The 27,152-nt window shown below is 39.3% G+C and overlaps 1 protein-coding gene across 3 annotated transcripts in view; it reads right to left on the bottom strand.

The window, feature by feature from the left end:
* large2 (LARGE xylosyl- and glucuronyltransferase 2) overlaps positions 1-27,152 on the bottom strand; it is a 142,697-nt gene that overhangs the window by 12,676 nt on the left and 102,869 nt on the right. For all 3 annotated transcript variants that reach the window (XM_030724547.1, XM_030724550.1, XM_030724548.1), the window contains 11 exons: positions 23,630-23,847; positions 11,546-11,835; positions 10,871-10,953; positions 8,014-8,137; positions 6,363-6,534; positions 5,118-5,222; positions 4,789-4,901; positions 1,736-1,861; positions 1,350-1,505; positions 612-775; positions 67-345 (listed from right to left, as the gene is read on the bottom strand). In XM_030724547.1, coding sequence (XP_030580407.1) covers positions 67-345; positions 612-775; positions 1,350-1,505; positions 1,736-1,861; positions 4,789-4,901; positions 5,118-5,222; positions 6,363-6,534; positions 8,014-8,137; positions 10,871-10,953; positions 11,546-11,835; positions 23,630-23,729 — 1,712 coding nt within the window. In that variant the 5' untranslated portion in view covers positions 23,730-23,847. The remainder of the gene's footprint in view (positions 1-66; positions 346-611; positions 776-1,349; positions 1,506-1,735; positions 1,862-4,788; positions 4,902-5,117; positions 5,223-6,362; positions 6,535-8,013; positions 8,138-10,870; positions 10,954-11,545; positions 11,836-23,629; positions 23,848-27,152) is intronic.

The raw sequence follows: 27,152 nt of genomic DNA, 5'->3' as shown, positions 1-27,152 counted from the left end.
GATCTGCAGGCACAAAAACACTGAATGTGTGTAAAACAAGCTCCAACACAGGAAAGCTGGACTTACCTGAGGTAATCATAGAGACCGTACATTGGCAGGAAGTCCACATCAGTCAGGAACACATAGGGTGTGTTGGCATTCTTCAGGGCCACGTTCCTCACCAGGTTGACTGGGTAGAACTGGCCCTCCTTGTAGACAATGTGGTAGCCAACATTCTTGCGGTTCTTGAGGACCTCAGAGGCCTGGGCGTAGCGCAGGAACTGTTGAGCCTCAGCGTCAGACATGTAGAGAGCTAGGCTGATGGGGCCTTCCCAGTGCTTACAGATGGCCTCCAGCATCTGCAACCTACAAAAGGCAAACAAAGTCTTTTTACAGGTTGTTACAAGCAGACAGAATCAACATTTACAGTTTCACAAATGAACAGAAAACTTTATGTCAGTATTGTGTGGAAAATGTACCTTTTTGTTTTTTTGTTTTTTTTTTTTTAAATGTCAACACCAAAGCTGGCAGATATTGTATTTGTAGTTTTATTTAGCTGTTTACTGTTCATAATCAGATAAGTAATTAAACTGACAGTTTCAGTAGATGATTACAGTACACTGGTGGAGTACCTGTCCATCGAGAGCTGGGCCACCAGAGTGATGTCAGTGTTGTCCTCAGTGGGTGTGTAGTCGTACTGCAGGAAATAGAGGTGAACTCGGTGCACTGTCAATCGTTCTCGGCGGAAGTCGTAACACTGATCATCCTCATCCAGCTCCTCCAGAGCTTTTTGCAGCTGAGCATAAAAGATTACAACAGTTTCAGGAACGTTGTTTTAAATAATAATAATAGAAATTTCCCTTTTCTTTATCTTCTAAAATTTACACTTCAGAAAAAAAAAAAATCTTTCTCAGCCCCTGAAGACATGTCTCTCTATTAAAAAGAAACAAAAGAATATATTGCAAATGAGATTTGCAGAGTCCTGCAGAGAAAGCACTTGTACTTCTTGATTTAGGAATGTACTGGAAAATGATGCATTTTGTCCATCTTTACCTAGCAGGTAACATAATGTATATTTAATAAATGAACTTTGCAACTATTGCAAATGTTTTTTATTTATACATGGAAATTTCATTTCATTTAACAAAAAAAAACTGGTGACACTTTATTACAGCTGAATAATAATGTATGTAAGCTATAACATAAACAGAGTTAGCGCTGGTTCAGAGAGACCACAAAGTTAAGTTAAATTATTATTCTCAAATGTTTGTTACTGTCACAAATATCAGCTGTGTTAAAGTCATGAAACTTCAAGTACGACTAATGAAAGTGTGTGTGTGTGTATGTGTGCGTGTGCGTGTGTGTCCAACCTGGACGCTCTCTGGACTGGCCTGACTTGGACAGCCAAATAATTCCCGTCTCAGCAGGTTTCCATCATACTCTAAGAAGGTCAGGTAGAGGTTCCTGAAAAACTCCACGTGTTTGTTCTTCACACGGAGCTTCTTAGGAGAGTTCCAGTGGATCACCTGAAACCACAACAAGTTTCTGCTAATCAACAGAAGTAACTGACAGCAGTCAGCAGTGTCAAATCTTAATATTTAATTTCAAACTACAACTTCCTGTAATTTGAAGATGACTGAGAAAATAATTGAAAGATTGATTAATTATGAAATGCAAACATTACACTGAATTCTGACAAACCAACTGTGAATCTAGGAGTAGAAGTATTGGGTCAGACTTGTATATGCTGGCGTACCTTGAGGTCAGACACCTCGGTGTAGCACTGCTCAGAGCGTGTGTGATCAGACAGCTGAACGTTCCAGAAGCAGGGGAGCTGGTGCACCAGTACTGGGTTCTGCTTTATGAAGGCATTGAATATGTCCTGCACACAGACACACACATTTAACAACATTGACAGCATCCATCCTTTTACAGTACTGCTAGGGTGTATTTGCCTGTGTATTGCAAATGAGCTGCTGATGAAGTAAACAGGACCACATTTGTGAATGCATGAGTCGTTGTGGCATCAAGGTCTCATTCTGCAGCTCTCCTCTCAAGGGCATCAGAAAAAGAGGCACACAAGCTGCATGGAGTCTTTCAAAATCCAATAAAGCTCAACAAACACAATGCAACTGGTGGACATGAGACTGTAAAAAGACTAAAAGCAATTAAGTGCCAAGATGCTGCACAACTGAAGAAAAGTCATGATTGCATACAGCCTTTTGTAAAGCTGCTACATATACACACATCTAATGGACTAATACTGATGTCAAGCTGGTGTCAACCACTGACAAGCTGTACGAGGGGGCCGAGGCAAAGAAGGAGGGGAAACAGAAGGACCCTTCAACCAGACAGAATCATTTAGAGCAGGGGTATTCAAAAAAAATTTAAGGAGGTCCAGTCAGAGGTCCGGAAGTCCATATATATATATATATATATATATATATATATATATATATATATATTAGGGGTGGGACTTTAACGCGTTAATTTCGATTAATTAATTACGGGGAAATTAGCGAATTAAAATTTTTAACGCATTTTAATCGCACTTTGCACTGTGGAACGTTTCTCAGTGCGCGAGTTCCCGGCATACAGATTATATCGACGCACAATGTCCAAATTAGGGGCTGCATCCTGCGAAGGACCCGGCCCACGTCTTTCGCAGCCCACGAACACCACAAAGGCCGGAAGTGAGCAGCTAGCCTTCATATCAGCTGCCGTCACCTCTGCGTAGCTCATGTCGCCTAGCAACCGTGAGTGCGAAGCACAGCTGTGGAAAAGCAGCTGTTAAACGGAGAACGAACTTTTTCTCCTTTTTGTGGTTTAATTCAAAATAAGCTGTTAAAACAAGCATAACACATTTCAACATCAAGGAATACAGCTGAGAGAATGATTAATTTCCAACTATAACAAGTGAGACATTAATGTTGAATAAAACTATCCAGTTATGATGCTGAACTTTAATTTCAGGAGTTTATCACAGGAGCACTTCCACCCTTCATTGGTCTGTGTAGTAGACTGGTGGGAAAATGAACAAAATTTTGAAGTTTAAGCTTATGTATATTGATTTATTCATCAACTAAACTGAAATTAATATTTCTCATGTCAAATATTGAAATGCGATTAAAATGCGATTAATTTCGATTAATTAATTACAAAGCTTGTAATTAATTCGATTAATTTTTTTAATCAAGTCCCACCCCTAATATATATATATATATTATTATAGTAATAATAATTTGGGATTTTACACTATAGTTTAGTTTTAATTAGTTTTTTAGTTTTGCTTGTTTTTATTAATTTTTATTTTTGGTTTTTGGCTTCATGCTTAGTTTTAGTTTAGTTTTCGTTAGTTTTTATTTTAGTTTTTCATACTTTGTCAGGTGAAAGAGTGACTATTGTGTAATAGAAACTCGACAAAAGATATTGTTTTAAAAATTGCATTCAACAACCAACTGTTCACAAAATAGCAGCATTACGTGCTTAATGTGTGTAATATTAAAGACACACATGAACATCAGGGAGAAAAACATGAACTCCAAAACTCAAACTCTACAATAAAATTCAGCATCAGTGCAGTACACGTGGTGTATAACATCAGAACACAGCCAATGTTTGACAAAAACAAACTGAACTCTTTGAAGGAGCCAAAGCTCAAATCCAGCTGCATCCTGATGTTCTCACCACCTGAAGCTGCTTCTGTTTTACAGCTAGCTTGGTTAGATACTTGCTAATTAGACTTGCAGGGTCTCTGCGGCCTCTGTGCACAACCTACGGAAGTGTCTGACCTCATGTCGCATTTATGCTTGTGTAGCTGGATTATATGTGTCAATCACCTTGTGGTCCATGCTGGTGTGTTTTTGGTCCTCGCTCTTTGTGCTCAGTTTTTTTGGCTGCAAACATATTTGTTCCTGTTTTTTCACTTTCTTCATTCCCTCACATCCATTCCCATATTTTCAGCAGTCTCCCTCCAGGAATTTGCTGACATTTGTGAGTCCTTATATTGATGCTTTGATTTTTCTTTCTGATTATTATTCTCTGACTGGTAAATTCAAACACTGCAGCGAAAAGTAGCCAGAAACGCACAAGGATTGAACAGGTTAATCACAGCATTGTGGGCTGCGTGGACCTGACGAGAAACCCCTTTATGGGACTCTGTTGCTTTCTCAGCAGACCACTGCCAATGCCTTGCAGACCAGCGCAGTGAGCACGCACATCAGTTCCCTGATGGTGCTCCCAGCTTAAACTGCTGGAGCGGAAAAAAATGATTTAATATCAGTCCACAAGAAAATTAAATAAAACAACGAAAACGAAGGTCATTTCATCTATAATTTCAGTTAGTTCTGTAAAATCACAATACAGTTTTAGTTAGTTATTGTTTTTTCCTTTTAATTATAGTTTTATTTATTTCAGTTAACGAAAATGTTTTTTCAATTTCAGTTTTTATTATTTCGTTCGTTTTCGTTAACTCTAATAACCCTGTTTGTTACAAAGGTTACCGGCTGGCAGGAACCAGCTTGGTGTATCACGTGGAATGGCCAAACTCACATGCAACTCGTCAGTGGGTTTCCTTGGACACCTCACCACCACCATAAGGACTGTGAAAGTTGCGCCGGTAAACCAGCAAGTGCTCAACAAGATTTCTGTTTTGGTATTAGATTCGGGTCCGCATGAGACATCATTTTGGTCCGGATCCGGACCGAGGTCCGCCTATTGGTGACCTCTGATTTAGAGTGAAGGCCCGTCAGACTGATGATGGTAACAGCGTGTAATGAGTCGACAATTCTATTTGGAGGTGTCCCTAACCTGATCAGCAAGTGATGTACTGAGCATGCTCATAAGCTCCCTTTCTGCTGTCAGCCGCCACATCTGCTCCCAACTGATTCGCCGCAGCCTCTCCAAGTAGAGAAGAATGACACCTGCAACAAAGTAGCAAGTAATTAGTTAAATATATGACTTTAACTTAATTTAAAGTTCACTTCACATTAAACCAGACTCTGGGCTAAACACGAAACACTGGTGACAAAAGATAAATGCTGTGATTCTTTGTGGTAGAAAGTATAAGATCACATCAGGTTCTGTGCTGTTTGGAGCAATCCTGCCAGCTTCTGAGATTTTTCCATAAACCTGTTTACCTGTATTGAAGCCTCTTCCCAGTGCAGGCCACGGTTTGTGGTTTTTCCACAAGTTGCCCAAATACCAGTCACTCTGGTTCTCCACCAAACCAATCACCTGCTTATCTGTGAATGGAACAACCATCAGGTTAAGAGGAAAAATTTTCAGGAAGCACTTTTCTTTTTCAAGAAGACAGATGATTTTCTTCAGTCCGTTCACAAAGTAATAAACATAATAAGCATGTAATGAGCAGCATTTATATAAATGGGACATCCGTGTTCATAAGTAATTACCATTTTCATCATTGTTTCATGGGTAACTAGTTTTTAAACCAATTTCTCATTTGATCACCTATAGCTTTCTGCTAGGCTTCACATCCTATAACTGGAGTCAATGGATTGGACCGCTCCACTTTGTTGGACCTCTCCATTGTGTCCAAATATGATCATGTCTGCCTGCTAATGTAAATGGCTTTAAAATGCATCCAAAATCTATGGCTACATACATCTTTTATACGTAGTCTATGGCCTGGACTGCTTGAGAACATTCAGATTTTTAAGATTGTTGCAGTATCAGAGTAACTTATTAATAGAAGTCAGTACATCTGGTGGTACACAGCACAAAAGAAAGAAAGCCAATTCTAGAAAATGTTGGGACTCTGTGTAAAAAAGTAAATAAAAACAGTGCAATGATTTGTAAATCTCATAAAACCATATTTTATTCATAATTTGGAGTTCTGAATCGGGAGAAATCTCTGTACACAAGGCACAAAGCTGAAAACCCAGACTGGATGTGCATAAGCTTCAAGCCCTCAGGGTGCACTGCATAAAAAACAGGAATGATTCTGTCATGAGATTACTGCATGAGGGGGGGCGAGGGGGGGCGCTTCGCAGTGGTAAATACGGCCCTGTCGCAACTTTTGAGACGTGTTGCTACCATCAAATTCAACATGAGCCAGTATTTTTCTGAAAATACCACATTGACTCAGTTTATACATTTGACATATTTTCTTTGCTTTATTGTGAATAAAATATGGCTTTATGAGAGCTGCAAAGTGCTGCATTTTTTTTTTTTTTTTACATTGCACACAGCTAAATTTTGGGTCATGAATTAGTATTTCTCATTTATAGTTTGACATTTATTTGGTTCAGCAACCACTGAATGGTTTATTTGCTAGGAGTTTTTGTTGTTCATGAATTTATATTCGCAGATCTGATTTTCACTCATAGCACCTCTGTAATAAATGCCAAAACTGAAAGTCTCACCAGTGAACTTCCTAAAAATGCCCCAGAGTTCAGCGATGTCAGTAGCGAAGGTGATGTCCGTGTCCAGGACGATGACTTTTGACAGGTCAGAGGGCAAAGCTTTGGTTAGCGTCAGCTTCATCAAGCCGTAAATACCTGAGTAGTGTTTGTTAGGTATCCACGACACCTCGGACTGAAACGAGAAAAAAAAAATGCAACAAATAAATCTTTGGCTGGATTTAAGCAGGTCAAACCTTACTGCTCTGACTGAACTGTTCAATATGTATGAGCATAGTTCCAGTGCGTGGGTTAAGACAAAGCCACATTGGGATATTCTGGCAAGGCCTCAATTTGTTTTGTTTTTCCTGTATCCACTAAGAGTGTCTTTTAATTAATTCTCTTGATTCTGAGCAATTGTATCTGCATAAGTGAATCATCTGCAAATATAATCGGCTTAGAGTCTTGGCTGTTTTTCTCTACTTTAATGCGAGTTAATGGAAGCTGTAGAGAGAGGCTGCAGGTCAAGGCTTTTGACAGCACAAAGGACTCATTGTTTAGCTCCAAGACTGTGAAGGAGGAGAATGTGATGATGTGACAGGGGGTGATGTGGTTTGGAAACACAAACAATTTATGCTTGTTCTTCCCATCCCTGTCACTCAGAGGACATTTATGATGTGAAAATATATCTTTCAGTGTTTTTTGTGCTCATGTGTCACTTGATTTCTCTGACTTGATAAGCTGCTGTTTTTGCCGAGTGAAAGCCACTGTGGTGATTGTTGTCTTTTAACGTTGAGGAGCTGGATGTGTAGCTCAGAATCACCAAGCAGAAGTCTTAATTCAGTGACACTCAACCTGCAGCCCATGGGTCACATCCAGCCAAACACAACAGAGGAGGAGGAAATCATTCTTTGAGGCACTTGTGTATTGTAATTGTAGTGTTTTTTTCCTATAGTACTGTGCAAAAGTCTCGAGCCAATCTTAAATTCTTTATATTTTACTATGAAAATGGAAAAGAGTAATCTGTGCAAACATATATGGGGTTTGTACAATTCAAGTGCTTGCTCATAGGGGGTCGTTATACCTGTTGGGTTTCCTCTGTAATTATTTTAGGGTCTTTACCTTACAATATAAAGCACCTGAGGCAACTGCTTGCTGTGATTTGATGCTATATAAATAAAATTGAATTGAATTGAATTTTCTCATCATAGTAGTGTTGGCATTGTGCTTTACCAGAAGGCTGGAAAACTGCCATCATTGGAGTGAGTACCATTGAAGCTAAACTGACCCTCCATCTCATCCTAAAGTGACATCAGACAGCTTTAACAATGCGCTGATATCTGCTAATGTGACAAATGATCTGATAAGCACATGGAGACATAAGCTGCCTTCCACTGTTAGACTCTCAGAGATGCATGCTGTACTGTGCAATTCTTATTCTGATGTCTCTCACTCTTTGATGCTCTGTAACTTTTCTACTAAAGATTTGTAAATGTATTCAACTGTGTCCTCACAATTTGCTGCTGCTTTGAACTTTGTAGGTTTTCTTTTGATGTGATAAATTTAGGGTCTGACTTTGACTCACCTTGTCTAACAGAGCACCGGAAACAGGGATGTGTTGATGTATTTGGAGGAGGTGTTTAAGTGGTGTGTGTCCTTTCAAGTCCTTTCTTACCTTGAGTTCATCTGCATCGTAGAAGCTGACTTGTACAGATGGAACCATCCAGGACCGGAACAGAGAACTCAGGATTCGATTGGCTACTGTGTCAGTGATGAAATGAAAGTGGAGAGGATTTCTCCTGAAAAAAAAAAAGAGTCACCAAGGTCAACGGGTTCCTTGCAGTTGGAGGAAAAAAAAATGGTTAGGTTTTTGTAATGCATTCCAAAGTAATGCATTACTGTAATCATATTACATTTTCCAGTCACACAGTAATGTAACAAGTTACTCTACTAAATTCAGCAAAAACTACAAAAACCAGCAGCCAAACCCAGATCTTCAACAGGTAACTAAAGTAGTGATGAGCAGTCAGATTTGTGGCCTCCATTGCTACCTGTACATGTTTCTACAGTAGAACCACTGTGGCATTTGCTTCTTTCGTTTCTTTGGGCTGTTTTCATCTTTGCTTTTTGTTGCCGGTTTTGTGTTCATGCATAAACACTAAAGAAGAAGATCATATGCGTATCCTCATTAGGACAGGGATTTGTGTCAGTGTGTGGGACTGTAGCCTAAGGTTTATATTGTTAACTGGTAATTATGTGACAATGCACTGCAGGCCATGTTATGGAGTAACACGGAAAAGAAATGTAACAAGCAGTGTAAAAAATTACTTTCTTTGGGGAATAATAAACTAATATAGTGCATTAATTTTAAGAAAAGTAACGAGTAATGTATAATGCATTACTTCTCTCGAGTAACAACAGTAACACTCAGGTTTGCTGATAATGCTCCTCTTTGAACAATCAAAGATTATCTGGCTGGCAGTTGCCCATTTTGGGCAAAGTTAACCTGCTAAAAGCATCAGCATCATTAACCTTCTAAATTACCACCTCTCTGCCTATGCAGCTGTTATCTCCATAACCATCTATAAGCATTATATGCCTGCTTTGAACAAAAGTGTGTCTTTATAGCTCTTTAGTTTTGATTATCCTATTTCCCTCATAAATACTTTTTTGTCCCTTATCACTTTTAATTTCTTTTTCTTCAGTGTTTTTGAAGAGAAATAGAAATACTTTTAGCTTCTTTCTCCTGAGAATTATAGGTAAAAATGTTTTTAAATGTACCTCTGCAAGAAAAGACAGTTTGTGACCTATTGGAATTATGAGGATTTTTGCATTAATTACTAATAAAATATAAACTGATCTTCATCTAAGCCACAATTACAGACAAGCACAGTGTGACTAATAAATAAACCTCTTATTTATTGAACACAATGAGTAATCATTCACATTGCTGGTTCTTCTGTGATTGCACATTGTGTTCTTGATATGCTCTTTACAGATTGCCCACTCATAAGGAGAGCAGAAATAGTCTTGAGTTTCTATTATTTGTAGACAGTTTGTCTTGATGTCTAGCTGGTTAGCCTGAGTAAAAATAGGACGGCAACCTCCCTGCAACTAGGAAAAATTGGCAGCTGCTGGTTATTGGATTGAATTTTTTCGTATTATTCAAGTAGTTATGGTGACCATCCGGTAGCTCAGAGGGTCAGAGGTTGCACAGGTCACCTCCTGGGAGGCGAACTCCAAATTTCCAAATCAGCTTGTCTTCAAAAGATAAACTGCTTCCCACCTGACGGCAATCGCTTTCAGGCAGACAAGTTTGCAAATAACTGCAGTCTAATTTATAAATGCAGACAGACTGCCAATATGTTGAACTCTAAGTCAGTCACCGCCAATACGCACAACTCATCTGTGATGCATCTCTTTACAATAGGGAACTAGACTCAATTGCTTACCAGCTGGTTGTATTAAGACTGTGGTCCTACAGTATATGAAAGCATGGTTGCAGAGAGGCTGTGCCAAGTTGCAGTTAAATTACCATCTTCAGTAAAGCAACTACTTCACTGTTTGTGGAGGAATTTCTGTTTCAAATTCACAAGGTTCTCCTCTGGAGTCTGAATTTAAGTACTTTTGCAACAGATTTGCAAAAGATGGCAATACATTTTCAATTTTTACTGATCACAATTAATTACTATATTTAAACAAACCGACTGCATGGAATTGCTAACTTAATCAAATTCACTCAAACTGATAGAAGACTGACTCCATGTTATCATCATCTTGATGCATCAAAGTCGCTTTGGACTGGTTGTCAATCTGGCCCTCATCTTTGAAGCAACCATCAAAGGCAAGAAGATCACAAGTTCTTTGCAAATGGTGGCAATAATTTTAGTTGTGCATGGGTCTCCAACCAGGATTTTTCCTTGTATGACTACAGCATAACAATTTGCTCACATTAACAGGCAAGCTAATTTTATTTAGCATTGGAAGAAAGCCCCCTTCCCCCACTACAGGTGGATGAACGGACTTGTTTGGTTGATAGAAATAAATCTTTGCTTGATAGTGGAAATTCAGGTATTAAATGTCACTTTTTGCTAACAATTTGTGAAACCATTGCAACCATTAGGTAAAACCAATGCAGTATGGCCTTAGCTTAAATAAAAAGCACAGGAAGACACCAAACATTTCAACTGGGAAAATGGGACCATAAGAGAAGCATGTAAATGACGAGTTATGCAACAACTACCAACCAAAAACCATCAAACTGCTTGATTTAATCCGTCTGTAAAACAAAGGTGATCAATTTTGTAATTTTATTTCATTTTAAACTTAAAATGTGTTGGAGAAATTTCAATAAAAGACACGTCCCACTCAGTCTATTCATTTTCAAAATCAAATCATTTTCAGTGCGCTCCTATTCAAGATTTTCAAGGTCTGCACATATATGCCTAAAGAAAAGCTAAAATAGAGGACTGACTCAAATTTATAAAAATCAAGACACAGACGGCAATGATGTGTGAATGAAACAAACTCACCTGTGAAAGAGGACGGACTTGACCAGCGTGACCACATCTCTGCTGGCATTATGGCCGGCACAAACGCACGCTACATGGATCAGCTGAAGATAAAAAAAAAAGCAGCAGCTTGAGTTTTATCAAAAATCAACACTTCAACACTTTTCAATTATGGGTGTTGACTACTTCCATCACAAGCTCACTGCATCCTTCTCCCTTTAATTTTTTTAATGACTACATGTGACTGCAATTATTGATCTTGATGACCTAGTTGAGAATTTATGCACAGTCTCATCAGTTTTCTCCTAAAATACCGAAGCTCCATTTCTCTCCAATTCAGGACATTCACACCCATTTCTGAAGTAAAGTTTCATATTTAGCTTCTCAAATATGTATGATTTCACCACACTTGCTTTTCAGCATGAAAGGTCTTTGAAAAGTTGGAGCGCAAAGGCTGCAAATCACATCAAAGAGTAAAAGTGTTCCCTGGATTTTAGACCCTGTCAACCCACCTCTGCCTTACTCATCAGTTAATTGGACCGCTGTGATTCGTTGAGCTTTGGTGGCGTGTTCAGGAAACACTTTATTATAAAACACTTGTTTTTGATTGGCTCTCAGTGCAGCTGGTGCAGTGAAGCAGGAGCAAAAGAAGAAGTGGATTAAAAACTTGAATGCATTAGTTGGAGTTTTCCTGACCTCACACTTCTGGACGGTAGGTGAGCGAGGACACTCTGTGTGGTTGTTCTTCTCCTCTGCTGTGTTGTCACCGTCCTCGGGCCCCGTGTCTGCAGACGCACCCCATTGCTGGTTGCCGTAGTTACCATCTGCCACCTGGCCAGCCATACCCTGCGATTGGCTGAGTTGCAGCCGGATCTGCCGGTTCTCCTCCTCCACCTCACGAACCCTTGACTCGAGGACAGCCCGCTCTAAGACCTGGGCAGCCGGTGTGTCCGCCAGACAGGGAGTCAGGAGGAGAGAACGACCATCTGAAAAGTGAAAAAGAGGCACCGTCAGACTGTCTGAAGGGATCATACAAGACAAAAAAAAAAGCTATAACCAGGACTTTACTTTTGTTCTATAATTAATAAAAATACCTTTTAAGAGCCCTTCTTTTTTTTTTTTTTGCTACAAACTTTTAGCTATGCTTAAAGGGTCTTTTCCATATCTTTTGATTACTACTGAAATTTCTGACATCATCCCTGAAAACTGGCTCATGTTCCAACAGCAGCAATTTCAGCCTTTGTGTTTTTTACTGTGGTTACAGCAATCCGTTCTGGTAGCTAACAGCACAACACATACGCACTGGTGTAGAGAGGAGTGGAAGTGTGGAAGTTCTTCCAATTTGGGGGTTGGTCTGCTTGGTCTTAGAGTGCTGGTGTTATTGCCAGTGCCTTTCTGAGCAGTGGTCATGCATTGACTCATGTGCTTACTCAGCTTGGTTGCTAAGTTCCCTTGTAGCTGAGCGTACATCCTGGGTGGATCTTTGGAGAACACACCATTTATTCTCTTGGCCTCTACTTCTGAGGAATATCTCTTCAGTCTTGTAGTCAGAGCTGTAAGCTTTTGTTTCGCAGTTTCCACTTCTTATTCATCCAGGACCTGGCTCTCATGATGCCCTTCTGCACCTCAGTTAACCAACTAACTTGCAGTGTTCTTCCCCACAGGGGGCTTTCTCTACATGCATCCTTGATCTTACATCCAAGTGCTTCCAGGATTATTGTTGCAGTTGCGTATATGAGCTAACTGGTTTCAGTGATACTGGTAGTGGGGATGGTGTGTAAGAGCAGTGTTCACATCGTCAACCATGTCCTCTGATGGCACTTTGTGAGTGAGCTGGGGGAGTTGTGCTTTTGTTCAGTGGCTACCTTGATTCTGGCCACATCTTCATCCTCAGTTCAGTAGATGTATCTGTCATTGCTCTTGGTTGGCCATCTAGTTCTGTTACACTACTCTCTTCTTCTAGGGTTAACTCATTATGTCCATATTGCTCACTACTGTTTCCACTGTGCTGTAGCTTTTGGATCTCTAGCTTTGATAGCAGGTGTTTTCTATTGTTGTTTTTGCACTGGGCTACCAGGTGCTTCTTGGTCAGTGTGGATGTTGGTTTTCTGCTAAGCCATAGCACCCACATGCATTGCATATAACTTCTCATTGGGTCAGCTGGCAGTTACCAAACATGCTAGAAAATATAGAAGACTGAAAAAAACAAAAAACAAAAAAAAAACACTGAAATTGTTCTTTAATTGAATAATGTAACCAAAATATACTGTAGAATATATTATAATATATAATATTCTTTACCGTAGTTATTTGTCAAATAATTACAGTAAAGTAAAAAGTATATTATTCTCCTCTGATACTTTGTGAGGTTGAAGAACCAGAATTCCATCCCAAAATTGATCCAGCCAAAGACATTTCCATGAAATGGTAAATGGACTGGTTCCTATATAACACATTTCTACTCTGCTTGGGCACTCAAAGTGGTTTATACAACATGCCTCATTCACCCATTTACACAGGCACTTTTTTTTTTTTTTTTTATACCTAAGTGGTATCTAACATTTACGCTCCAACAAACATCAGAGAGCAACTTGGGGTTCAGTATCTTGCCCAAGGATACTTTGACACACAGACGGGAGCCGCCAAGAATCGACCACCTTCCGATTAGTAGATGGCCTGGTCTACCTCCTTTGCTACAGCCACCAACCATTAAAGACAAGATTAGTTAGTGTAGTTATACTTCAGCTGCTAACAGGCTCTGTTGTCTCCAACTTAAAATTCCCAAGAAGACAACAGAAAGTGTAAACCTCACCAGGGTTCAAATCATCACTTCATAAACCTTGAGGTGACATCATAGGCAGCACAGTCATGTTTTGCTACATGCATGCTGAGAGTCTCAGAACGTTCTCTTGAGACTGACACTTGAAAATTGGCTTCTCGCACGTTTTTTTTTAATCTCCTCTTTCACCACCTTCCTCCCTCCCTCGATCTTCTGACAGACTAGGGTGTGAACATTCCTACAGTGCTTTAGGGTGGGTGAGTGTGTGCACATTTGTTACATCTGATAGTTAAAGAGCTACATTCAGTAGGTGGTGAATCCTCCAATTTTATTAAAAACAAACAAACAAACAAAAAAAACATGATCTCAGTAAACACTTTCCTGATTATTTAAGTCCTGTTTTTGAATTTTTAACTCTGTTTATTTGGAAAACTGTGGTTCTCATTAGAGTAAAGCAGGGCATACTTTAGGGTGGGTCAGAAAACATGCCCCTGAGCACAGACTTGTAAAAGACCCTCCCACATCCTGCATGGTGAGTCTGGCTAGAGAAACATGAAAGACTAAAAACGTGCAGATGTGTTTCGTGTCTTTTTGCCATTCTGGTCATCTGAATTTTTTTCCTTAATAATGGACAAACTTATTTTAACTACAGGTGTTCATTTTGCATCTCCTACTTCTTTTTCTACTTTTTATTTTCAATTATCTTGAGTCTCATAGTTTTACATCTCTTTATGAAAGCTAATTAGCACCTGAAACACAGGCTCAAATAGGTCCTTTCACAAATCCTTCCATATAAGTGGGCCTGCCTTGTGATGCACAAGTTGTCAACCTATGAGATGCAGTGTGCCACAAATTCATTTCTCTCTCGTCATGTCTGATTTCAGATTAGCAGGATGATGACAGATGAAATGCTCGACTTGTGGCTTCACACTGGGACCTTACTAACAAATTGGTGATATAATGTTTCCTGTAGCCTGAATAACCTGAAACCACTGCAGTGAACACGTGACATGAGGCAGGCTCCAAAAGGGAGTCAATCCCCAGAGACTAACCATTTTAAAATGCCAAATTTAGCAGCATTAAAAAGAAAAGATACTGTTAGGGCCTGTGTGGATAATTTCCACCTACAAAACAACTGCACAGGCGTAGTGTTAAAGTTGGGGCATGGCTGCTTTGACTGACAGGTATTAAAAGCTATAAACTTCACTTATTCTAGTGGATTTAATCAAATGGCTGATTGATGAAAAACAGTGTTAAGCTGTGTCCAAACGTTTGACTGGTACTGCACATATATATATATATATATATATATATATATATATATATATATATGACAATAATAATAAACTATTTTCTCCTCATTTCAGCAGCATTACGATTGAAAAGTTAAATGCACAGAGTGTAGTAGAGAGAATAAAAAGCAGAGCTCCTTTTCTCATGAATATTTAAATTTGCCAGCAGCTTAATACATCATGGACTCACACACACACACACACACACACACACACAGACCCTGCTAACAGTGTGTTTTTCCAAAGCTTATCTGTCTTATTCCTTTGCGCCATACAGCTTCAGTGTTTTCCATAATGCACACACTGGAGTTTGATTTTGACTCAGTCCCACATTCACTGCCACGCTGACCCAAATACTCACTCGAGTACCAAATTTATCTGCTACTGGAAAAAGTGCCCAACAAATGCACTGTTTCCTTCTGTCTGAGGAACATTTGACAAAAACTGTGTTGGAGAATGTCCAGCTGACTCATCTTCCTGCCTTCCTTATCTTCTTCTGTCATCTGTTTTTTTTCCTCACTTTTTCTTGACTTTGTCCACCTTCGTTCTCTTCCTCTAGTTTCCCTCTATCCCATTCTTCTTCCTGTCTTTCTCCTCCTACACACATTAGTCTTTCTCAGATCTCTTCCTCTGTTTTCTTCCTTTTATGCAATTTCTTAAATATTCTTATTCCATCTTTCTCTCGCATTATTTCCCTTTCTCTCCATTTCCCATCATTCCTCCTCCACCTCCTTTGATCTTGTTTATGCTTCTATATTTACTTATCAGTTCTCTTGCAGTTGTGTTTCTCTCTCTTCCTTTAATTCTCCTTTCCAAAACTTGGTGTTCTCTTCTTCTACATCTTGATTTTTTTCCCCCTCCTATCTCTAACCCCACAGAGCAGTAGCTGACCCACAGCTGAAGTGAGGCATGATGGGTATGTTCACACCCTCATCTGATGGCTGAGTGAAAAGAAGGAATCAGACTTCTTCAAAATCCTCTTTTGATTATTGGATTATACAGTTGAGTCCACGAGTATTTGGACAACGACGATGTTTCCTTCTGTGCGCATTTTATGTTTTTTTTCTTAATGATTTCCATTATTATTGTGTTTCATTAGGATTTAAACATTAAGCAGAATGCCATGGCTTCAATCCAAAAAGATGGCATTGACCATAAAGCCAAGTAACTCTATAATCCTGCTCCAGTGCAAACAGTGAGTAACATCTTGCTTGCTACAACCATCTTTATACACAATCCATGATTGATAAGCAGCATCTTAATAATGTAGCTGCCTGTGACTGGGGCAGTTTCTCAATATTTTATCCACTGTATGAGATGTTACATTCAATTGAATTCAATTATTTTTATAGTGCCGTTTCAAAACAGCCACCTCAATGTGTTTTTACATTAAGGACCCTACTGTGTTAGAGAGAGAACCTGAATGATCAGATAATACCCATATGGTGACAACAGAGAGGAAGAACTCCCTTTTACTAGGAATATCAGCCTCAGAGAGGATCAGTCTTTTGCTGTGACTGGGAGGCCAGAAGGGTCTTATATTCACTGTACACCAGAGGTGCCAAAAGTATAAACATTCTTAAGAAGTACTGATACTTGTGTTAAAAAATACTCCAGTACTGATTCAACTTCTTTACTCAAGTAAAAGTGAAAAGTGAAGTACAGACTCTGAAATGTACTCAAAGTAAGAAATTAAAAGTAGCTTTTTGAAGGACGCTTCTATTTTTGTGCAAAGCTAATTGAACCATGTACTATATAAATATAATAATAAAATAATATTATCACATGAGAACAATGTTATTCCAATCTACATTCTAATTTTTATAAATGCACTCAGCTTGAATCTGTTATGTAGGACATCAGCAGTGAAAGAGAATTTTAAATTAAAAAAAAAAAAGCTCTATTTTCTGTTGCCTGCATTGTAGAGAGTGACTCTAAAAATGAGTATAATCAGGGATTACAGTGGGATTCAGCAGGTGGGAGAACTCTAAGATTGGTTGAAGTGGCTCCACATGGGGAGAAGAATCACAACTTTCTATTGTGAGTTCTTCGCACACAGGCTGTGATCAGCTGCCATGTGCTGCTGCTGCTCTGAGGTTTACTGCTCTTTGTGGATTTACACAACTGAATTCAACAAGAGGTGTGGTGGTTAGCACTGCTGCCTCACAGTTAGAATACCATCTGGAAGGCCTGGGTTCGATTCCCCCTTGGCCCAGGCCCCTCCCTCACTGTGTGGAGTTTGCATGTTCTCCCCGTGTCTGCGTGGGTTTTCCGGTTTCCTCCCACAGTCCAAAGACATGCACTTACTGGGGTTAGGTTAATTGGAAACTCTAAATTGCCCAATGGTATGAACGTGAGTGTGGATGTTGTCTGTGTTGGCCCTGCGACAGGCTGACGACCTGTACAGGCCCTGCCTCTCGCCCTATGTCAGCTGCGATAGGCTTCAAACTCATCTCTGTCACTCTTGATGTAACCAAACTGTGACCATGAACACCACAGCTGCTGTGCAGCAGTCTAACACGTAGCTTTACTGTAAATTCACCACAGTACAGCAAACTAACCTGTTTATCCTTTAGACTACACAAAGTTAGTGTACCTCAATTTGTTTTGCAGGACGTTTCACAATATGAAAAAACATAACTTCATGTTCTGGCTCCTTATGAGCCATTATTGTTTGTTTAATGTGACATTGTTTGCCTTGTTGTATTTTACATTGTTTATTCAGTTTAATTCTGAAAATCGGAAAACCGGAAGTCACAGAGTCAGCACTTCTTGTTTAGCAATGCGCTACGTTAGCAGCTTCGTTTAGGCGGAGCACAGCCTGTAAGTTCATAAAGGTGTTTATTTCTCATGTAAAGCATATCTACAAAGGGACAGCTAATTTTTTATTGGAAAAACTAGTTTGTGTAATTTTCGGAGCGATGGAAATGTTGTTTATTTGCGTCCAGTCTGTTAGCATATTTAGCATTTAAGCTAGCGGCATTAGCATCTGCATCATCTAGCATTATCTGTTGTTTCAGCGTCATGATGTGCTGTATTTTTTCCTTTGCAGTTTTACTCTGACCAATGGAGTATTGAATAAAGCTCAGTAATGACAACTATTCATGCTTCATCATTGGGAAGAGTTATCTATCTGTCTAGCAACCAGAGCGAGGGCAGAATACTTCATGTTATATCTGATTTTAAAAATGTAAGCTTTAAATTTCCCGGTTATCAGATGTCACTGTGCAGTTCTCTCCTCTCTTCCTCTCCTGCCTTTCTTACATCTTTCTCCATCTCTGAGTGAACTTCTCTCTCATTCTGGGAAACAGCAGCTGGACCTGTAGTTAGTACACACACTGTGTGATAAACTGCACACAAACTCTGTGTTTACTGATTTTTGGGGGGCTGAAACGTTGCATTTGAAATTACCTGCTACAACATGTTACTCCATTTACTTATGGACATTTGCACTAATTTCGGCCCACTATAACACCTGAGTACAGCACTATAAATGATACATAAATGACCTTTTTGCCTCTTTCTTCATGTTTGAAGGCATGCAGTGATATGAAATAAAAGCTGCCCTCAGATGTTAAATCTAAAGTTATGAGTCTGTTTTAAAAATGTAAGGAATAGAAAGTACAGATATTTGTGTAAAAATGTAGAGAGTAAAAGTTAAAAAGTTGTCAGAAAAATGAATACTCAAGTAAAGTACAGATAGCTAAAAATTCTAGTTGAGTACAGTAATGAAGTATTTGTACTTCATTATTTCGCACCTCTGCTGTACACTACAAAGAAAGGTACAGATAATCAGAGACGGGGAAACTCAAGCTGAAAGGGCAGACTGAGTAACCAGAATCCGATATGCAGTCGGTCAGCAGAAGAAAAATAAATTTAAAAAGACACTGGATATTTCTGAAGCAATGTGCTCCAAAAGCTCACTCCATCACTTTGAACACTCACAGCTAAAGTGGATCCACTGAACAGAGACAACTCATCAGTCATCCATGTTGGAGTGTTCCAGCAGCTGTAGAAGCCTCACCAAGAGGAATCCTATTTTCCGACTCTGCTTGCCCTCCAAGAATCACTGCCAACCTCAACACATATATCAAATATTGAAATGCATAACATGTACTCTGTGTGTGTGTGTGTGTGTGTGTGTGTGTGTGTGTGTGTGTTTGAGTGATATCAAAGAAAAACACAAGAAGCCTTAAGTCTTAATATATCCAACAACAACATGTTGCTGTGAAATCCAGACGTTAAACTCAGAACTGAAAGGGGAAGCATTCAGGAAGAAACCTACATCGAATAAACATGTTGCCCACTTTTCTTTAAAATCAAAAAAGCAATCTTTGACCAGGTTGGCTTTGTAAAAATTTAATTCATTTTTATTTATATCGCCAAATTACAACAGTCGCCTCAAGGTGCTTTACATTGTTTGGTAAAGACCCTACAGAGAAAACCCAACAATCAAAATGACCCCCTATGAGCAAGTACTTGGCAACAGTGGGAAGGAAAAAAGTTCCTTTTACCAAGAAGAAACCTAAGACTGAGCCAGGCTCAGGGCAGTCATCTGCCACGACCAGTTCATGGTGAGGGGAGGGAGATGGGAAAGAACATGCTATGGAAGAGAGCCAGAGATTAATAAGAACTAATGATTAAATGCAGAATATTGTATAAACACAGAGAGTGAAAAGAGGTGAGTGAAAAAAAAATACCCAGCGAATCATGGAAACCCACCAGGAGCCTATGCCTATTGTAGCATAACTCCATAATATTTTATTATACAGTTTAGAGCATGCCAAAGGTATTAACGGTACTGTGCTGCAGTGGTTTGGATCACATCTATTTAATACACTCCAATGTGTTCATGTAAATGTGGAGTCTTCTTCACACACTGTTAATTATGGGGTTCCACAGGGTTGCGTGCTAGGACCAATTCTATTTACACTATACATGCTTCCCTTAGGCAGTATTATTAGAAAGCATTGCATAGATTTTATTGCTATGTACATGATAACCAGCTTTATCTATCCATGAAGCCAGATGATACACATCAGTTAAACTGCAGGGATGTCTTAAAGAGGCCTGGATGACCTCTAATTTCCTGCTTCTAAACAAACAAGTTATTGTATTTGGCTGTAGAAACAAGTGTCTAACCAGATACTTACTCTGGATGGCACCTTGGCCTCCAGTAACACTGTGAGGAATCTTGGAGTTATTTTTTTTATTGGAAAAAAAATATGTAGGGCTGCTTTTTTTGCATTTGCGCAAAATCTCTAAAATTAGAAACATACCATATCAGCCCAATAGAGCACTTCACTCTCAGACTGCTGGCTTACTTGTGGTTCCTAGGATACTTGAGAGTAGAATGGGAGGCAGAGTCTTCAGCTTTCAGGACTTGCTTCTGCAGAACCAGCTCCCAGTTTGGATTTGGGAGACAGACACCCTCTCTATTTTTAAGATTAGGCTTAAAACTTTCCTTTTTGATCAAGCTTGTAGTTAGTTAAGCTTATAGATAGTTAGGGCTGGATCAGGTGACCCTGAACCCTCCCTTGTCATATCTCTCTCCCCTCACCACAACTGGTTTCGGCAGATGGATGCCCCTCCCTGAGCCTGGTTCTGCTGGATGTTTCTTCCTGTTAAAAGGGAGTTTTCTTTTCCCACTGTTGCCAAGTGCTTGCTCATAAGAGGTCATTCTGATTATTGTTTTTGTTTTTTTCTGTATTATTGTAGAGCAGTGATTCCCAAAAGCGGGCCGCAGTAATAACAGAAATTCAGTTTGAAACTAATCACAAGTATGCATAGTTACATATTTATATAAATGTATTTATTTAAATAAAAGTGAATTAAAACTGGCAATAGGAGGTGGTTAGTTTGTGAAATTACTCATTACTCTGACCTAAATTTACTGCTCTTGTATTGATTGTTTGTGTCCCAGTGACAAGTGGGTTGGTTAATATTGTGGGTGGATTAATATTGTGGGTGGGTTAATATTGGCATTAGCAATTTACATATGACTGGGTAGTATTAGCAATTTATAGCCAACAACCTGTGTTGTTCCTCAGCATCCGCTGACCCTGCGCTGTCATTTTATGTGGCCTACCACTTCATGGCTGAGTTGCTGTCATTCCTAATTGCTTCCACTTTGTTAAAATACCACTAACAGTTGACTGGGGAATATTTAGATGCCTGGGAATTTCATGACTGGACTGGTGGCATCCTATCACGGTACCATGCTTGGAATTCATTGAGCTCCTAAGAGTGACCCATTCTTTCACAAATGTTAATAGACGCAGTCTGTATGCCTAGGTGCTTGGTTTTATACACCTGTGGCCATGAAAGGGATTGGAACACCTGAATTCAATGATTTGGATGAGTGAGTGAATACTTTTTGGCAATATAGTGTATTTCTAGGCATTGCTGGAAAGCTGCGGTTTTACTGTAGAGATAGTTTTAGACTATGTTGGATGAAAACATACAAAAATATTTTTCGAAAATAGCTAAAAATTGGTCATAAGCAGAACTCACGTGAATAAGTTTTACAGGAACATTTGCTTAAGGCCACCATTACTGAATAACAAAGATGTCATGTCAAGATTTGGCCATGCTAGCATACTGAGTGTCTTAAAAGAGATTATCATGTCAAAATCAGGATAGAAATACCCAACACACACAGCAGCCATCAAATTATTAATGTATGATCTATTGACCCATATTTAAAAAAAATTACAACACAGCTTTCTGGTTTAAAATAAAATGAATTGATAAGACATGCTCTAAATGACAATTAATTGTTAATGAAATCACTAATAGACATACAGAGGCCTATTTTCAGAAACCATCAATCCTGTAGTCCAATGGCATATTCTGCTACCTAACACAAATTTATCATATTAAAAAGGTCGACTGATCATATAATCCTGCAACATCATTTGCGAGGTTGTTAATATTGTCAAAATGGCCAAAATTTAGAGAGATCCTAATGTGCAACATTCTGGGTAACCTCAAACTTTTGAGTGGTAGTGTAGCTACCCTTATTACTGTCTCTACATGCAGATAAAACTATTTCATTCTGTGCATTGCTGGCATTGAAGGTAAACTGTTAAATGCAGAATGAGCTGATATGTATCCCTTTGGATACCAATTTTAATGAGGTTAAAGCCAAGGCTACTAACCAATATCCAGGAGCTCTTTGGCAAAAAAACAAAAAACAAACAAACAAACAAAAAAAAACTGGGTGGGGTGTTTTCCAAATCTGTTCATTAGAGTTTGATGCAGCAGTAAATGAAAGCTCAGAGGATTACTCAAACTGTGACCATGAACACCACATCCGCAGAAAATTTAATGTGGATCTCATTATTATCTGTCTTTAAATCTGCAGAATTATAATAATGAAAAATAATCATTGCAGCCGCACTTGCTTGTATTCTTCCAATTTTGTTCCGCCATCAACTAATTGATGATTAGGGAATTGCTGGTATGCGCACTTGCAGGCGTTGTCTAATGAACTTGAATTGAACTCAACTTGTGTTTAGCATAGAACACCGAAAATAAAAAGAACCAAAACTCCTGGAACACATTTCCAAAGTTTTTGTTATCATTTGCATACATGTACTAGTTTGAGATTAGATAAGGAGCCAGCAGTGACTTGAAGTGGTCTGGCTCTTCGATGCTGACAAGGGACTCTGCTAGTACATTGTATTCCCTAATGGTTTTCAAGAAGAATGAGTCCATGTAGTAATTTTTTGAGTTGAATTGGATGGTTTGGCTCAGGCTGTTGGAATGGTGGGATGTTCTGTTTAGTGGCTCCATGTGATCAGATGGTACTATTGCCACATGCCCATGAATGATCTTGTGGAACATACATAGGCATTGTTGCTTCTGCCTTGACTACAGGCTAGGCTATTCGAGGGATTGGAGCATTTCTCCTAAATTGGAGCCCTTTCTGTCCCTAGACATTACATATCTCCCACCTCTGCGTGGGACCATTTAGATTTTCTGTATCGCATCTTCATCAGCTGCGTCCCATACTGTGCTGCAGTACTCTAACTTAGGGCGTACCATGGAGAAATACACTTTCCTTGACCGAACTGGAACTGATCTGTTTTTGTTAGTGTTTTGTTGCTTTGCAGCAAGACCCAAACCCTTTTGCCACTTGGCTAAATCCAGAAATTCTAAATCTTTATGATCTTTATAATTTCATATACATTTAAAAGTTTAACTCTGATTAAATTAAAAAATGAAAAAGCAAATCATACCCTATTAAGTGAAGCTGCACTGCCAGAGATACATAAGCTCTGTGGATTTGACTTCCCGCATTAGTACATGTGTTATCAAAGAAATACCACTGCAGTGTTTAAGTTGCACTGATGTTGTTGTGATCTATGCAAAAACAATGGCTGACTCGACTTAGGCTTGGTGTCTCTGGGATGTCAGAATGAAAAAGCAAACTAAACAGAAAACTGTATCCATGTTTTTAAAAATGTAACTTAATAGACTGACAGGGGAGCTGACTTGCAAAAAGCATTGATGTGTTCTGTCATCGTTGGTAAGATTCTTGTGACTCCATCTGACCCAGACCACAAGCCAATATTTATGAAAATTACACTGTGAGGATTCTCAGTTTGACTGAATAATGAGATTTTTTTTTTGGCAGAACTCAGTTTGAGTGATTTTTTTCCCATTTAAATAAGCATGCACCTCTCTAAATCGTCTCATACTCACTTTCCAGGTTTCCAGCCAGAAGGTAGAGCCAGGTTAGCAGGACGATGGCCGTGAGTGATGCCGCCAGCAGCTTTAGGCGCCCACGGCAAAGCAGGTTCATGATGGGACTGCGGCACTGAGGGCTCAGAAGGTCAGGGGTCAGGAAGAGGACAAGGGAAGGGGGAGGGGGGATCAGGTGGGGCTCAGTCCCTCGTCAGGTCCCTGCAGCATCCTTTCATCTGAGTAGATAAGAACACAGAGTCACAACAGGTCACTTTGAACTGAACTGTCCAAGTTCAAGTCATTACTTTAGAAAAATCTCCATTTAACCACGAAATGTTGAGTCAACAGTTTAAGAAGGAAAAACAGAAACATCTCCAATTTTCCAAGACAAGGTCATTTTGATTCAAGGATTTCTAAAAACCAAATAGAATTTTTCTTCATTCCAGCACCCCCAAATGATGGGGTTCGATCCCACAGTGGTCAGCAGATTTCTTATGAGTGATTCTTAGGCCTCTGAGTTAGAAAGCTTACAAGTCCAAAAAGTCTGGACCCAATCTGTAATAGAACTGTGGTAAAGTGCCCAAAACCACAGCACAGAAGAAGATACAATCCCATGGTCCAAAAGTACCAGATGTTACTCAGACCTCATCCAAGAATATAAATGACCAAAAGAAATAGACCCCAAAATTAACCCAAAATTCAGGCCAATACCAACGATTCACAATAATGGTCTGTAAGATGATGCTGATACGATTAACACTTTTTATACAATTTTCACTTATTTGGAAAACGCAAATGGAAAAGAATCATTGTATAAGACTTCATTTGAAATGTACCATCTTTTAGAATCTGAAAATCTGCTTAGTTAGCACGCACCTAACTAGGTAACTCAATAGATTTCTGGTGAACCAGTGGATGATAAGAGATAAATGCTATGTTCTGACTTTACCATCTGCAGCCTTCATAGAAGCGCTGATTGATCGCATCAAACTACCATTTTTCACAGTCTTTAACTGTCCTGTTTAGGTACATCTCTGTTCATTGTATCATCGAGTTTCTGTTCTTGGCTGACAGGAGTGGATCCGACATGTTCAAGCCCGTTTGCCTCAAGGTTGGTTGAAGGTTCAGGGTAATCTGAGCTGCTTTTCAGCTCAGCACAGTTGTAAAGACTTAGTGGGCTACTGTAGCTTTTCACCTCCAATAAGTCTGATCCTTCTCTGACCTCTCATCACCAAGACCTTTATTTCTACAGAACTGCCACAAAATTAAAGTTTTTCGCACCATTCTAGGTAAAGGCTAGAGCCCAATGTGGGGAAAATCCAGTACTTCAGCAACTTCAGAAATACTCAAACCAGGCTGACACCAAAAAAAAAAAAAAATTATATCACAGTCAAAGTTACTGAGGTCACAGTTTTTTTTTTGTCCATTCTGATGTTTGACGTGAACATGAACTGAGGCTCCTGACATGCATCTGCAGAGCTTCATGCACTGGCTAACTATATAATTGCACGTATAAGCAGCCGTCTTATAGTAAAACTAGATTAGAAGACTGAGTGTTCCTTATTTTCAAATGCATAATTGCTAAATTAGGCTAAAATAGGAGGCTCTGAGTGATGCTAAATGAAGAGCCATTTGGGAGCCGTAAGAGCCAGCACTTCTAAGGGAGCAGAACCAAGAGATGAATCTTTGAAAAGAGCCAGACCGCACATCACTACTTTAAAGCTTCTGAAAATTGGGACTACATAAAAAAAAAAAAAAAAAAAAAAAAAAAAAAGGCTATAATTTCTAAACAGTTACTGCAATACTTTTGTTAAACCTTTTCAATTAAAGCTGAAAATCTGTACTTAAAAAATACTTTAAGTGTACCCATGATTGGTACATTGATTGTGACATTTGCTTGCTATATGTCATATAGAGTCACATACATGATTTTCACAGGTCATATTTTATGTGTACAGAATAACAGTCTGAAAAATAAGCAAAACAAACAAAAAAACCCCACCACCAACAAAAACACCTCCAAATATTTGCTTTGATTCTTGGACTCTACTACTGAAACTTTGCATCATTTGCAGTTCAAAATAATCTTTACTTATCTTATCCTGGGCTTTGGCGCATCCTTTTAGTTCATCCTCTGTCTGAAACAAGCTGACAGAGGATGAAAGAGATGAAAAAATCTCAATTTTTCTGTAGCAGCTCTTGTGCCACTGATCTAGACCATTTACCATTTCTCCTGAGTGCAGTGCGGGCTCTTTGTCCTTTATCTTGTTTTGTCAGAGATGTTTATTTAATCTAAACCCTGAAGGATGCCTCTGTTTTTGCCTCATTCTCGTCTCCTTGTTCTCATCTGACTTGTCAACAATTCAGTGTCCTCGAACCTGCTCTCAGAAATAACACACGCATCATCTAACATACAGAAAGTGTGAGCCAAGGCCAAGACCTGCTGAGTGTTTTATTTTACCTTGTGAAATTTTTACTTTTTCTTAAACTAAAAATACTGTAGACACAAAGTTCAGTCCGCATTTCTTTCTTCTATTTTTTTTTTTTTTTTTTTTTGGGTTTTTTTGGCCACAGCGGCTTTTTGTTAGCAGTAGAGAGAGTCAGGAAATGGGGAAAGATACAGGGGAAGACACGCGGGCAAATTGGCGACAGGCCGGGACGCGAACCCGCGCCACCCGCACCGCAACGCGGCATATGTATGTGGTCGCCGGCTTCACCACTAAGCCACCCAGGCGCCCCCAGTCCGCATTTCTAATGAAGCATCTCCAGTTGAGTATTTTTGTCCGGCAAACATGCACATATTTAAAATTTGTTTACAAGAAATATGCCCAACTAACTCTTTTCCCCCACCCTTTGTGTGCCACCACTAATACCCAGTACAGTGTAAATGAACAAGATAGACACCAGGGAGAGAGAGTTTCATTTTACAGCATATATCAGTGAGAGAGCATCAAATCTTTTGATTCTTTTCATTTTTTAAATCTTCTTTTTAGGTTTTTTCTGACCTTTTCTTTGCTCAAAAGAATAAGGGAGTGCATGAATCACATGTCAGATCATGATGAAAATCTTTACTTCTTTACATGCATCGTGTACCGTATTTTTTGGACTATGAGGCGCATTTAAAATCCTTAAATTTTCTCAAAAATCGGCAGTGCGCCTTATGATCTGGTGCGCCTTATGTATGAATTCTTGTTTTGCTTACCAATTTTATTTGGTATACTGCGCTCAAAATATTTTAGTGCGACTTTGGTAAGGGACGTTTAACAAATATCGACATTTTCCAGAGCGTACAAAGCGTACGACAGGGGGGAGGGAGGTAACACCCAGCGTACGCTTTTCAAATAGTTGAGCGCTGCCGTCTGACCGCCGGTGGCCGCGGCATCCACACCACTGCACCATTGCGTGGTCTGCAGCGATATGGGCTCTGGTCTGGCGGATCAGATCAAAGGCCTCATTGAATTCTCTAAAATAGTCCATCATTGATTCACAAAATGACTCTACTGACGATACTAGACAGGAACAAGCTGTGAGTGCGGCGCAG

The sequence above is a fragment of the Archocentrus centrarchus genome, unplaced genomic scaffold (assembly GCF_007364275.1).
Source record: "Archocentrus centrarchus isolate MPI-CPG fArcCen1 unplaced genomic scaffold, fArcCen1 scaffold_37_ctg1, whole genome shotgun sequence".
In the NCBI taxonomy this organism is placed as follows: domain Eukaryota; kingdom Metazoa; phylum Chordata; class Actinopteri; order Cichliformes; family Cichlidae; genus Archocentrus; species Archocentrus centrarchus.
The sequence above is the reverse complement of the archived record's forward strand: the minus strand, read 5'-3'. Positions and strand labels throughout refer to the sequence as shown.